The following is a 13,935-nucleotide window of genomic DNA, read 5'->3' as shown; positions in this document are numbered from 1 at the left end:
GTAAACATGTATGTATAAAAACTTTATTAAAACAAAACATTCTCAATGACAGCATATCACACAATACTTGCCCTCTAACAGAAAAGCAGGTCATGAAAGAAAAGTCTTTACTGTGATAGCAGCAATCTTGACATTTGTGCAGGGAGGTCTCTGGGACAGATATGACATAGTTTGCAAGTGAGCAGCATCAGGAGAAAATCAAACTGAAATATTGGAAGAGAAGGTACCTAATAAATATGTAAGAGGGACAGATCAGAAAAACTTTACCTGACAAAAAATTGCAATCCAAAGAACATTCAAATATTTTACATTACACAAGTGAAATCAAATGGAAAAAAATAGATATCTTGTATGCATTAACGTATGCAAATGTATATTAGCAATTCATTTCTGTATATATACGTATATGCATTAACATAGTTAATTACTTTGAACCGTTTCAGTTCATTAATTCTACTTAAAAAAATAAGACACTTCATTTCACTTAAGACAGTCAACCAAAAAGAAAAATGCACATTCAGTTATATCCACAGTTCGACTAGAAAACAGTGCAGATGGTAAGTTGACTAGCACCGAATTTGGTCTCAAGTGCTGAGACTGAGGCGACTGATGGCGAAGACCCAACTATTGCTGTTATGACATACCTTATGTTGTATTCTCGATTTATGCGTTTCGATAAGTGTGTACAAGACATTTCAAAGGCAAATACTCCTCGTCCATTAACAACACCTACTGTGATTTCTAATCTTAACTCGATCGGCCGGCATCATCGCGTTTGCAGTCGCCTGAATGGCGAGATATTGAAGAGTAGCTAAACATCCCGCCTCAGCTCCTTCTGCTCATAAATCGCTGAGTCGGCACACCTGCCAGCTAAAAAGCCACAAACCCCATCATTAAGAGTAGAAGAATGTGACGAGGGAGGAGGAGCGTCAAGTCTCACCTGCTGTTTGGCACCATATGCGTACCGTCTCGTCAGTGCGTGTATCCCAGGTGCTACGAACTTTTAAGTGGTCACTTACACGGTTGTGTAAAGAGAAGAGCGCGCCCACAGTCAACATTCTTTTTGTTGCCACACGGGGGAAGCGGTAACGTCGGGAATGATTCTTACTGGAAAAGCAAAACCTTACTTCCAAACGTGCAAACGGTGTGAAAATGGGGCAATACGACATGCACGAAAACACGACTGAAAGGATGTGATCTGCGTGGTTGGTTTGAAGGTACCGTCTGAGTCTAAGCTGCTGTTTTGAAGCTGAAATAAGTGTCAGTGTCGCATTAGGACTTGAAGACGTGCACGGCCCTCACGACATACTGCCTGCAGATGGGGCACTCGCTCATCCTCTTGCCGCACTTTGTGCAGGTCACCATGTGGCCGCACTCAAGCAGAACGCAGTCGATCACCGCGTCCATGCAGATCCTGCACAGGTTCTCTTCCAGGAACATCGGCGGACTCTTCTCATCATCTGGAAGCAATGAGGGGGAAAAAACAATTAAAAGCGCTGGACATCGGTTTAATAGGCAGTTGGGGCGGCGATTTCTTTGGCGGTAACACATCGGAAATGACACCATACAGAAACAACACGTACGAAGATGAAGATTACAGTAGTGCAATTGCCCCCTGCTGGCCACGTTAAAACAATATGCTTTTAACCAAGTAAACCAAAGACTGTCGTAGTCGTACATTTTAATGTGACTCAAGGAACTACATGCAGGAATTCCACAGAAAGGATGCCGTGAGAATACGCGACAGTGGACTTGGTCATGATTATGAACATAATAGATACTGTTTGATGATAGAGCATATTTAGGACACTACCTTACCTCCAATTGCCCCATTGCAGATAGGAGGGGGGAAGGCCACCACTTCAGTGTGGAAAAATTAAAGTAAGTAAGTAAAGTAAGTAAATTTGAGCATCATTTACAAAAACACCGGGAATAGGTGCATCGGTTTTAACCATGCAGTAGTTTGTTTAGTTAAAGCGGGAAGTGCATATAAAGGACAATAAAAACACAGGTCAAGCGCTTACCTTTGGTTACAGTACTGCTCACATTTTCCACTGCAGGGAAAAAAAAAAAAAAAGATAGTCACAAATATGCACCACCTGTGGAAGATATTTGAGTAATGGTAGAAATATCTGAAAAATGTATTCTACTCATGCAGCTGTATGTTGAATGTTGCAGTGACTATCATAACAATCACAAAATGGCTAGTGTGCAATGCCTGTAGGGGTCATGAGCCCTAAAGGGGATCCGGGGAAAAGCAAACTAAGCCCTTGCTTTGGAAACAAATAAGGATGAAGCAACATTGGGGGAAAAAAATAAATAAGTTTGTGTTTTTAAAAAAATTCCTTTGGATATTTTTATAGCTTTAGGAAACAATTATTCAATTTTTTTGCATGCAAAGCATTTTTTGTAGTGATGGCTCTGGCAGCACCGATGCGTGCACCGAGCTCAGAGAACAATCCCCGCGTCGGTGCGCGTCCTGCTTCAAAATGATCGCGTGGCCAACGCATGAACTCATTGAACTGCGTCGACACAGCAAAGACGCGCCAAACTGTGTTTGTAAGGAAGCGCGTCTATCAACACGACGCAACCGCTGAAACGAGCCGAATCGCACGGTTGCTTCACTGCCTTGTGAGCGCGCAATCACTTCCAACATTCCAATAATTCACACATTGCAGCTATTTCTTCCATAATTCCATAATTGTCGAACCAATTCAACATTCATTTCCAATGGGAGAAAGTCCCATTTGTTGTCATTTGGAATTTGAATTTGTGACGTAGCGAGAGGCTCCTTGGTGCGGTGGTTAAAGTGCCGGAACAGCATATGACGAGTCAGTGGTTCAATCCCTGGTTGGGTTCGCAGTTTCATCGTCCTGTTTTTCTATTTTGATACTTCCAATTTCTTTTTTATTATTCTACATATCCATGAGAGGACTGCATGTATTTTCTATCGTATTCCAAATATTTATCCTTTTCCCACAAATCCTCATTTTCTACTCTAAAAAGTCCCAATGACTTACACTGGGCGAATTGACAGTTAACTAAAAACATTTACCAAAAAGTTTATTAAATTTGGCACATTTCATTCATTGTATTTAATAATTCATAATTATCCGTCATAATTCCTCATTTGTGAGGTCGAGTGAGGCCCCTGGTATACACTTGGTCCTTGGGTTGCCTGGAGGGATTTTTAACGTCCAGCAGGAGTCAGTATTTGATGACACAATCGCCACGCAGTATCAACACATTGTGTCAGTGTGCCAAACACACTCCTTAATGCCTCATCAACATATCAATAATTTTTTGTGACGTTACAGTTATTACTGTCATTCTATTTCTTAAAAATGTTTGATTCTCAACTTATGTACGTTTTATATCATTTTTAAATATTCCAAGCATATTGTATTTATATTGTAGTTACTGTTTGTTTTTTTTTTAAGAAAATGCAAGTGCTGATTTTTTTATTTATTTTTTTTTACTTCAAATTGTTGTTGGAGGAAGGATCTTTTGTACATGCGTTGTGAATGAACTATATTAAGCTACTGTGACGTACACTAGTTTCAGAAAAAACATTACGCGCACATTTTGTTTGTATTTAAAATGCCATTTCTTATACATCTGGTTAGGAAGCGCATGGTCTAATGTGACACCCCCCAAGTGATTATTATCTTTTTTTAATGACTTAAAACCAAACAATGGCAGACATGTTATGCTGATAATAGGATAATATAAGCAAGTCTGTCAGACCTGTACAACGTTGACCCGTGCTTGAGAGCCAATAGAGATGCGAGCATACTCACGTGATTTCCTGTTCTCCTCTGTCTCTCTGTAAAGCCTGCCGACACGTTCCACCAGCTCCCACTTTTCGCAGCACCCTGAATAGTTGACAAAGTTCCTGGCCAGGATCTCCTTCAACTGCCTGACAGAAAGGCCCTCGATGTCACTCACGCTGGAGAGGTCCGAGAGAGACGCTCGGAGCAGACGCTGCGTCTGAGGGCTCGTCTAAAGCAGCACAACGTCAGAGTCAAAGCAAAATAACCCATATTCTCAGTGCTGACGTGAAACCATCATGCTCGTCAAAATGGCTTATATGCAGTATAATGGAAAAGAAGAGAATGCCTTTATTGCCATTGCAGAGCTGCTGTACAGTCAAACTGAGAGCGCCGCTCACTCTCAAATTCTCACGATTCTCCGGAAGCTCATTAAACTAGACCAGCTCACAAAAGATTAGAACTCTGATTACCTCGGGTGTGTGTCCACTGGGGTCCAGGTTGAGAAGCGACACAGATGTGGAATCACCTATGTCCTGCAACAGAACAAAAAGACAACATTCCTCGTCACGCTAAGGAGCAGGCCAGTTGGATTAGCCCTTCTTAGGACATGATACCTCATGTACTATGGCTCCGTCCCTCCTGGTACAGAAAGGCTTAACGGTCCCAAATTATAGTGGATCCTGTCAGCTCAGAGCTTATCATCCATCATACCTTTACACCTGGCTTACACCAGGAGGAACAATAACACTCCAACTGAAATGTGTTCAATGTGTTACTCTTGTGAAGAGTTTTTATTGTTTGCATGCTTTGTTTTTTTCATTTTTCACACTAGATTTTTAAAAAATTTCCGGCGACATAACCTGCACAGTTCAGTGACTGAAATGTTTAAGTGCACACAAGGGTGGAGTTCTGCAATACATCAACAACTAGTTTTGCTCTGATTCAAAAGAAATCCCAGATGAACAATGTTGCAAAATTACGGATAAAAAATGATGGCCAAAGGTATGGGTGTGTCCTACAACCGTTTAAAATTATTTTTAATTCTACACCATTCAAGGAAAATTCATCCGTCAGCCCCATAAGTCGATTTTGCACGCACAGATGTGCATTTTTATATTGGCCATATTCTTATTTACAACAGGACGGGCAAGACGGCAGACATCGCTTGGCTATTAGCAGCAAGTGCATGTTGTGTTAAAGCTAAGCTTGTGTTAGCTGAGGTTGTTATATCATTAATTTCAATAAAAGAAGCGAGCAGACTGAACTACTCCATGTTTGTTTCATACACAGAAATATTGTATGGACCCTGTGTGCAGCGGATAGAGAACACAGAAATGTATTGACTCGTTTATAAATTGCGGTCTTTTGACATATGCACACGCAATCATAAACTTGGTGGAAAACGGATGCTGCACAACTTTGGTAATAGTAAAAATAAACTTGAGGTGTGTCGCAGGGAGAAGGAAAAACAACTGCTTATATACAGTAACAGAAAATACCAGAATTTGACCCCAAAATTAAGGACGCAGTTTATACACAGGAGCATCTTATATTTGGGAAATCACAGTAAAATAATCATTAGTGGCGGCCCTATGAACAAAAATGATGTTCTGGCCGTGTTCAGAACCATTTCCTAGGCACTATATTGCGCCCTATACGGGAAGTTTGCCATTTTATAGTCATTTAGAGACAAAGTGAGCATATAGTGCCCCGAAGAAATCCCATTACATACATGAAAAGTAGTTAGCGATTGACATTTTCTCAAAAAGCATTTTCTCTTGTTCACAATTTCTTATGGAAGGTAAGCCATCTGATGTTGACCCTGTATATTGTAACTGTGTGAGAATAGCAGTGACATCAATAACGGCACACCTGGATGTTTAAAAACGCTCCTAAATTTAACTGATGAATGTACAATACAGTTTCCTACTGTATACGGAGTAGAAAATGAGAGACAGCTTCCGAAAGCAGCCTTTGCCTTACATTTGTTCACAAACGAAAAAAAAATGGATGCGCGCACTAACCTGGTTGCTGTCAGAACTATCACTTCTGCTGAGAGGTTCCTCCTGAGGGGCAGTGAGCTGGGACAGCTCTGAAGCAGACTGCGTGGTAGAAGGCGGTGGAGTATACATGGAACGTGAGTGGAGGCTACTTGTATCCGGCTCCTCTTCTTCTTCCTCGCTGCCTTGGTGACAGAGCACCAGGTCTACCAGGTCCTCTTTTTCCCTGCAAGTGTCAGTGGGGACGTTGTGGAGCAACAAGTATTGTCGCAGGTCCCTGACCCTTAGACGCATGAGCCGCGATCGGTGGAAGGCTGTTGCCTTCAGCAAGTGGCACGTGGCACATATGCGCACATTCTCCAGAGCCACGGAACACAGCGAGCAGAAGCTCTTTTTGCAGTCGCTGCAAATGTGCTGGGGGGGACAGAGAAAAAAGGAAATTAGATATACCAGACGTTTTTGTGGCATTTACAAGCTGCTGTATAAAGAGAATGCATTTGGACCGGCAAAAGGCGCAAAAAAGAAACCGATATGGTATTTCATGAGACCCTCAGAAGCAGAACATCTGCTCAAGCTCTTCATGCACACAAACAACAGACTGCATGTTTTTTTTAAGGGACAAAGATCAAAAAGTAATACATGCATGGATTGGGATCCCGCTCACACTGCGAGTGAGACAAGCTTGAGGTCTTGGCAGGAGACCACCCTCTGCCATAAACGTGAGCATGAACGTGAGCAGCGAGTTGGTCAGGAGGGGATGGGGCACGTATCGGCATCTGTTTCAGGAATCAGCTGGGGCCACCCAGTGTTTCTAATTAAAACAAATCTGTCTGCTTCCGAGTGTACAGTAGATGAAATGGACTTCAGCTAATTGAACTCCTAGCTTGAAACAAAATGTTTATTCATGGTTTATTCAAATAAACTAAAGGAATCTTTTCCATCTGATATTAAATTGCTTTTTTTTTTTATTTCAGAAAGCATACTCAGACACCTGCTAGTTAGAATTTTATAATTTCATAATTTTACTGAATTGCTAATGTTGTTTGTGATGCTTTAGTTTTAAAGTGTAAATAAAATGTAAAATGCAACGCAAATAAAATTTATTATTTTTGAAATAAAAAAAAAAGAAAACACATTTTTTCAACATCTTCTGATAAAAGACGCTCATGCTAAGTTACGACAAAACACAAAAAATGTGTGCTTTTATACACAAGGGTGGGGTTGCTTCCAGCAGAGAAACTCCTCCTTCTCCAACAGGGAGAAAAAAAAAAAAAAAAGTTGAAAAACATGTCTAGCCAATCTGGTGACTGGTGGTTGTGTTGGCTGCCAAATTTTATTTGGCTGTGTTTCTGCTTGTGCTGTGCTTCTGCATTGACTCAGATGTCCATAGTGGCACCTAACAAATACAAACGTTTACCTTTTTTCATATCACTGTAGTACTATACATTACAGCATACACAATTGTAGCGTCACCTCTGTACGATTGTATAACTGTCTCATCATTGAGCAATCTCTACTTTCTGTATCATTGCACATTCAAAGTTGTATCACTATCACGGCACTACAAGTCACGTTAACCGATGCGACAATTACCCGCATCATGCGGACAACTGTATTTGGCGACCTACCAATAACTTACTTTGCTTGATGACTCCACAGCGTTTGCACAGCTACAGCAATAATGGTACCATTGCATTACAAAAAAAAGACTGTCCGTATTTGCCATAATTCCCCAACTATAAAACTCACCAGTGTATGGGACGCACTCTTCATTTTGGGGTCAAATTATGCTATTTTCTATGTTGCCGTGTAAAAGGCGCACAAACATTTTGGCAACAAAGTAAAAACTATAGTAAAATAGAATAAATCTCATCTTCGTAAACTCTTCAGATTTTGTTGAGTTCATATAGGTAAATTAAATCTTTGTTGCAGGTTAGGTGTTTCAGATATCCCACATTGTGAGCGGTCAGTGAACGCAGTGCCAATGTAACTTGAATGTGCTCAAAGCAGTTGTTTTATCTTTCTTCTCACGACGCAGCTCGAATTAATTTTGCTATAAACACCCGAAGTTGAGCAACATTCATGTTTCACCAAGTTTATGATTGCGTGTATACGGCAAAAGACTGCTATTAATAAACGAGTCAAATGAAATACCTTTCCATGTTCTCTAACCGGACGGGGTCCATCACAATCCTCCCTACATGATCCTCTCCGTTTTAGTAATGGTGGTTCAGTCTGCTTGCTCCTTTTATTGAAAATAATGCCGTAACAACCTCAGCTAACAGGAGCTGCTGTTATGCAACAGGTACTTGCTGCTAACATTCAACTGACGTCTGCCCTGTTGCTTGTCCCATTACAGTAATCACTCTAAGTAAGAATACAGCTGATATAAAAATGCACATCCGTGCGTCAAAACTTGACTGATGTGGCTGACAGATCAATCACACTCAAATAATGTGGGATAAAATAAATAAATAAATACCATTTTTTGTGCTTTGGGCTTCATTTTGGGGAAAAAGCACATTTATATTTGGGGAATTACGGGAGGTATGCGTCAAGTCTTGTCGTTTGTTAAGACAACACCAGGAACAAATGATTTGTGACTTTACATGCAGTACTAAAAAGAAGATTGTAAAACACTGATTCTTAAATACACACACATGTAACATTTTGACAATTATTTGAGCAAAATCCATTTGATGTGTCATATTTGCTTTCGTGGACAATGTACGGACGACCTCCAGGTCCTATATGTTGGATGCTTTGCACTTCACACGGGGCAATAAACAAAGAAGCACAGGGTTCAAACAGAAGCACTTTGAAGTCATCCCTACCTTCCTCCTGAAGACCGAGAAAGCCAGACCACAGGACTTGCACACTAGGCTTGGACTTGCCGAGCTAGTGGGCGGGTATGTGGAGTATCCCCCACTGGGAGCGAACCTGAAGGGCCCAGCACCTGCCCCAAAGCCTGGCTGCTGACCTCTGACGGCTCCAGTACCCATAACTTCATTCAGCAGACCACAGCATGAAGCCCACACGGATGATGCCCCTGCCTGATATTTTAAAAGAAGCACCTTCAGTACAGCTTTGTTATTCTTTTCTTTATAGTAGGTTCTCAAATCTAGGGCAAAAGCCGTAAATTTCCACCGTGAATTTAGGAAGAAGTCTGCTTCATGAGGGAAGAGAGGAACAAATACGCAGCTAGTCTCACAAGCAAAGAAACATCATTTAAAAATATTTATGTTTAAACAGAGAAGGGGAGCGTTTGCGTGTTTGGCAGTGAGAAGGCACCGTTCAGGCGACAACCCTGTAACCAACACTTCATTCGCATCGCTTAACATCACGATACGCTTGCCACCGATACGAGAAGCTCGGGTTACATCGTTAGTTAGCTGGATGCTAGCAACCATCTAAGCAGGAAATGAATATGAGAATGAAAGCAGAGTAAAGTGAAAAGGCACCTTCATTACAGCTCCGGAATGTCTATTGAGAACGGACAGGTTGACAGTGTATTCATTGCAAGGTGGACGTCTCCTAGTAAACTGAGCGATGAACTGCCAACGGCGTCTTAAGTGTGATTACGCCGCAGAAAGCCAGCGTTCGGGTTTCTTCTTCTCTTTTTCTATGTAGTTCGAGTCACAAGACGGTTCTTTATCGCCACCGACTGGATGACTGAACATTAGCCCTTTGTTTGGATACGTACGCGTGTACGCCATGTTCGCTGTGGAATTCTGAAGCGTCATGTTTGTGAAACTTAAGCTCCAATAAACTTTGAAGCATTCAAAATGCATTCTCACATATTTTCAAGGTGTGGGAGTAGCTGTTTCGTAGCTGTTTTTTATAAATATTTTATTTATATATTTTAATATATTTAATAAATATTATAAATTATAAATTCATTTTTTTATAAATGAATTGATGATATATATATATATATATATATATATATATATATATATATATATATATATATATATATATATATATATATATATAAATATATATATATATATATATATATATATATATATATGTATATATATTGTGATATTTAGTTGCCAAGTCATAGCAGGAAAATCTTAGTTTAGGGGAGTTATGAAAATTGCTTGGTTGACTGCTATACTGTGGATCATATGGACTTGTTCATTTTAGAAGTAGGTTGCATGCTAAAAAAAAAAAAAAAAAAAAAAACTGGCATCCCTGGTAATTAAGTAGTAAGTGGTAAGTATTTTTCCCCACAAAATATTACATCAGCATGTACTGTCTTGTAAGAAATGGAAGCTACCATCTTGAGTTTGTGGATTCCATTTCACAAATAATAATGTGCAAAATTTCAGGTGGAATGTGATGTAAATTTGCGAAAAAAATGATACGTCAATTTTATTTTTTTTCAGGATGAAAACTTGCTTAGGCTGTGATAACGTTACCCAAATTTGCTTTTTCCTGCAATACATTGTTTTTGTCAGTGTTTTTTTCTGTCAAGTGACAGGGGACAGGGTGAATCGCACATCCGTCACAGTTAAAGGGACCCGACTTCAAATCCACCTCTCTCCAGCCTTCCTGTGTGGAGTTTGCATGTTCTCCGCGAGCCCGCGTGGGTTCCCTCCGGGCACTCTGGTTTCCTTCCACACTACAGAAACATGCAAGGCAGGTGAATTGGATATACTAAATTGTTCTTAGGTGTGATCTGGTGCATGAATGGTCTTTCGTCTCAGTGTGCCCTGCAATTGGCTGGCAACCAGTACAGGATGTCTCTCACCTACTGCCCGAAGCCAGCTGGGATAGGCACCAGCAAGCCAAAAACCCTTCTGAGGATAAGCGGCTCTAAAAAATGGATGGCTGGATCAAATGTGAATATCCCTTCCGATGACATTACCCGTTGCTTCTGTTTTGCGTCTGTGCTTTCACCTACTGCGAATACACTCAGTTAAAGTTGACAAAGCCCTTGGCAAGTGTCCGTTCGATTGTCATGTTTGATGAGTCAGTGGATATTTGCTATGAAAATGGGAAGCAGTTGTTGCTTTCGCCGTGTTGCAGTGTGATGATGTTGTTGAGAGCCTCGAACCTTTTTACACATTTCTTCTAAACTCTTGAGAAAGTTCAACAGAGAACGCAGTATACCACCCGGCGCTTATTAAATTCAGTTAAAAAAATACCACACCCATTTTCAAACGTTAACTGTTCTACATAGTTCAGATTGTGTATAGTTTGGTCGTTAAAATTGTGTCATTCTTCTCAACTCAGGAGTTTGTAATAGCTTAACAGTAACAGGCATTCAGAAGAATACCAGTCGACCATATATGCCAGATGAAGAACTGATCCCTCCTGGTAACAAACAGGTACCAATTGTTTCTTTGTCTTCTCAAATCATTCTTTGAATCCAGCCTAACACATTTCCCCCGTGCAGTCTTTGGAAGGAATCAACTTGGAAGTTCAGGGGCTGGAAGAGCCATCCTGTGAGGCAGAGTTTTTACTAACAGGGGAGACCATCATCATATTGGAGGACAAACGTACTCTTTTGATGCAGTCACCCTCAGGTGAAGACTTCATTGTGGAGTATGCATGGGGGTTCAGTCAACCTCTCCATCAGCAACCACAAGACCCTGAATGCATCCCAGACAGTCAACCGCAGCATGTAAGCAGCTTGACCCATTTGACTGTGGAATGCCTGCAGTACCCCAGTGATTACTTCCAAAAGGTTCAACAGGAGAGAAGGAAAAGGTCACATTCTCCTCCGGTGATCACTGACGAGACTAACCTAAGGATTATTACTTCTGCTGAGGAGATTATGCTTTCATTAGTGTTTGTGCGTGAGGAACCTTTGCGTCAGTGGTCTTTGAATATCCAGGCTTTTTTGTGATAAGAAGTTATTTTTACTTTCTAAGCAGCCAAGGGGTCCATATTACTTTGTTTGAACCTTTGCCGATTGTCACAATCTGGGTGACTGAGGATATACACAGACAAAGAAAGCTAATGATGGCTAGCACATGAGTAGTTGTTGTATTTTTTTTTTTTTTGTATTGCTATAGTGACAGTAAGTTAAAAGGATCCAAGTACTGCCAAATGAAGTGCTGGAAATATACATCTTCAAAGTCGAACACATTGCAATGTCACCACTAAGATAGTAGAAAAGTTAGGCTTTCGATCTGCTGTGTTTTGTGTTTTCTTTTATGTCAAATAACATCAATCAAATATATATATGAAATTGCATAAAGTCGCCCTGCAAACGCCTTCCTCGCCTCTACATCACCACTATCTACTGTATATCTTGCCAGTGCCTTAAAAAAACTGTTTGGTTCTGTTATCTTCTTTATCATTTGTTTTACTTTCTTAAAAAGTGGCTAACTTTATTTTACTCATTATATGGTCTGTACAGTTAATGTTACTTTATGAACATGGAAGGGATGAATTCACATACAATTTACTTGACTGTTATTTCCTAAGTGAGGTTTCATTTTGAAAATGTCTTGCACAAGAAAAAAAAATCAACTAGTCAAATAGTCAACCAGCTAATGTGAACGGACTTTAAACGTTCCACTATATTTATCTGTGAAATCAACAAGGCTTTATTTCCTGAAGCCAAATGCAATTGTGGAGTAGAAATTGCAACTTTTTTTCTACTAAAATTCCGCATTTGTATCCATTCACACATTTCATGATTGATACAGTAAATGTTGAATTCTCGTATTAGTGTGCATTTTGTGAATTTTCCTCATCTTTATTGACTACATACGGCATGGCTATTGTTTTACTTGGCTTGTCTTTTCGGCCAGAAGAGAAGTATCAATCCATTACACTCATCCAACATCAATTCTGTCATGTGTTGCACCAAATTGATGCTACCCTCGTTCTTTGGCTTGCTGTTACTGGAAAACTTATGCCTCCAACCTAGGCGATGATGATGAAGAAGAGTGAATCAAACATTCAAAGGCTGACCAAATTCTCAACACATCAGATTTAGGTCCTGAAGAGAGAATGTTTCTCCTTCCTCATGCTCCGCTCTCTTCTGCCCATCTCCTCACTTCCAGTTTAACATTTTTGTTTGTTTGTTTTTTGCTTTAAAGTTGAAAGTTTGTCCACATGGCAGTGTAGAATTGTCATGAGTCCATGATTGTTTTCAGGGCTTATTATCCTCATTCGTGACATTCTCCCTCTTCATTGTCACACAAAGTAAAGTATTATAGGTATGGAAATAGCTACTCAATATTTGGATTGGAACTTATTGTATGTGTAGGGGGGTTTCAAAAACATTTCAGCAATGACAACTTTTTAAATGTCTCTTGTGTAGGATACTGGAGCAAGATGTCCCTGTCACAAAGGTTTCTCCAGAGGATGGATCTGTCATCTGATCTAATGGAGTCTTCATCTTGTATTTTATTCATTATAAACCAATTGATGCAGACAAACTCAGCTTTTCTTTTTTTCATTTCAAATTTCCATTTTTCACTTGCATAGATCCTCTGCCTAGATGCATATGTAAAACCAATTCAGATTTAATTCCACAGGGTAAAGCAATAACTTATCATGTGAATGGCCTTCCACCTGACATACCTGGACAGTTGTATTCGATTTGCTCTGTCATGACTCAGTGCAAGTTAGTTAAATGCAACGCTCAAATTAACCTTTTAACTTGTACCTACCTACATCTCACCTCTAATCCCATTGCTGTTTTAAGACTCTCCATCAAATAAAACAAGGACAAACAAAAATTTGGCTCTCGATCATACCCAGCAGCTTGCAACAGGTAGAGATGGACTTGGATATAGATGTGCATGTCTATGAACTTAGTATGTGAACACATTTTCTTTTTTTTCCAGCAAAACATTTTGTTCAATTCAGCAATGGTCGACGGAAACCCGACTTAAATCTTCCACCAGCAATACAAAAAGAGAAAAAGCATGTGCACTAATTGGTTTGGCAAGAATTGCTCACGAGACAGTGAGTGAAGGGCAAAGCAGCATTGCAAAAGCTCTTCAGAAGACGGTCAAAACCATACAGGATATCGATGCATTCATACCTACAGCCAAGCAGACCCAAAGGATGGCATAGTTTGAGTCCTGGGAATTCAAATATTTTTGTGTGTCTTCATCTCAAATAAATACAGTAGAGTACAGTACATAAATTATATGCAGCCGGTTATAGAGCAGCCACTTAGATGCTTC

General features: G+C 40.1%; 2 protein-coding genes across 4 annotated transcripts; one reads left to right on the top strand and one right to left on the bottom strand.

Moving 5' to 3' along the window:
* Positions 1-9: 9 nt before the first annotated feature.
* On the bottom strand, positions 10-9,383 carry rnf34a (ring finger protein 34a). 3 transcript variants are annotated; one of them, XR_015868385.1, is made up of 9 exons: positions 9,235-9,383; positions 8,608-8,826; positions 5,798-6,187; positions 4,244-4,306; positions 3,801-4,002; positions 2,025-2,054; positions 1,819-1,860; positions 941-1,460; positions 10-870 (listed from the first exon to the last, which is right to left on the bottom strand). XR_015868385.1 is itself a non-coding variant. In XM_088438889.1 (8 exons), the coding sequence occupies exons 1-8, from the start codon at positions 9,238-9,240 to the stop codon at positions 1,273-1,275; spliced, it is 1,140 nt and encodes a 379-aa protein (XP_088295015.1). In that variant the 5' UTR covers positions 9,241-9,383; the 3' UTR covers positions 10-1,272. The 3 variants fall into 3 exon arrangements, 2 of the variants coding, with proteins under 2 accessions (XP_088295015.1, XP_088295147.1); XM_088438889.1 differs by having other exon boundaries at positions 10-1,460; XM_088439021.1 differs by lacking the exon at positions 1,819-1,860 and having other exon boundaries at positions 10-1,460.
* Positions 9,384-11,073: 1,690 nt separating this feature from the next.
* Positions 11,074-13,122, top strand: c1h5orf34 (chromosome 1 C5orf34 homolog). The gene is given in 6 exon segments (XM_088426637.1): positions 11,074-11,112; positions 11,181-11,530; positions 12,542-12,591; positions 12,594-12,767; positions 12,770-12,800; positions 13,062-13,122. Coding segments are annotated over 6 exon segments (705 nt in total).
* Positions 13,123-13,935: the final 813 nt, after the last annotated feature.

This window comes from Hippichthys cyanospilos, chromosome 1, assembly GCF_059441005.1.
Source record: "Hippichthys cyanospilos isolate Australia breed blue-spotted pipefish chromosome 1, RoL_Hcya_1.0, whole genome shotgun sequence".
NCBI lineage: Eukaryota > Metazoa > Chordata > Actinopteri > Syngnathiformes > Syngnathidae > Hippichthys > Hippichthys cyanospilos.
The sequence above is the reverse complement of the archived record's forward strand: the minus strand, read 5'-3'. Positions and strand labels throughout refer to the sequence as shown.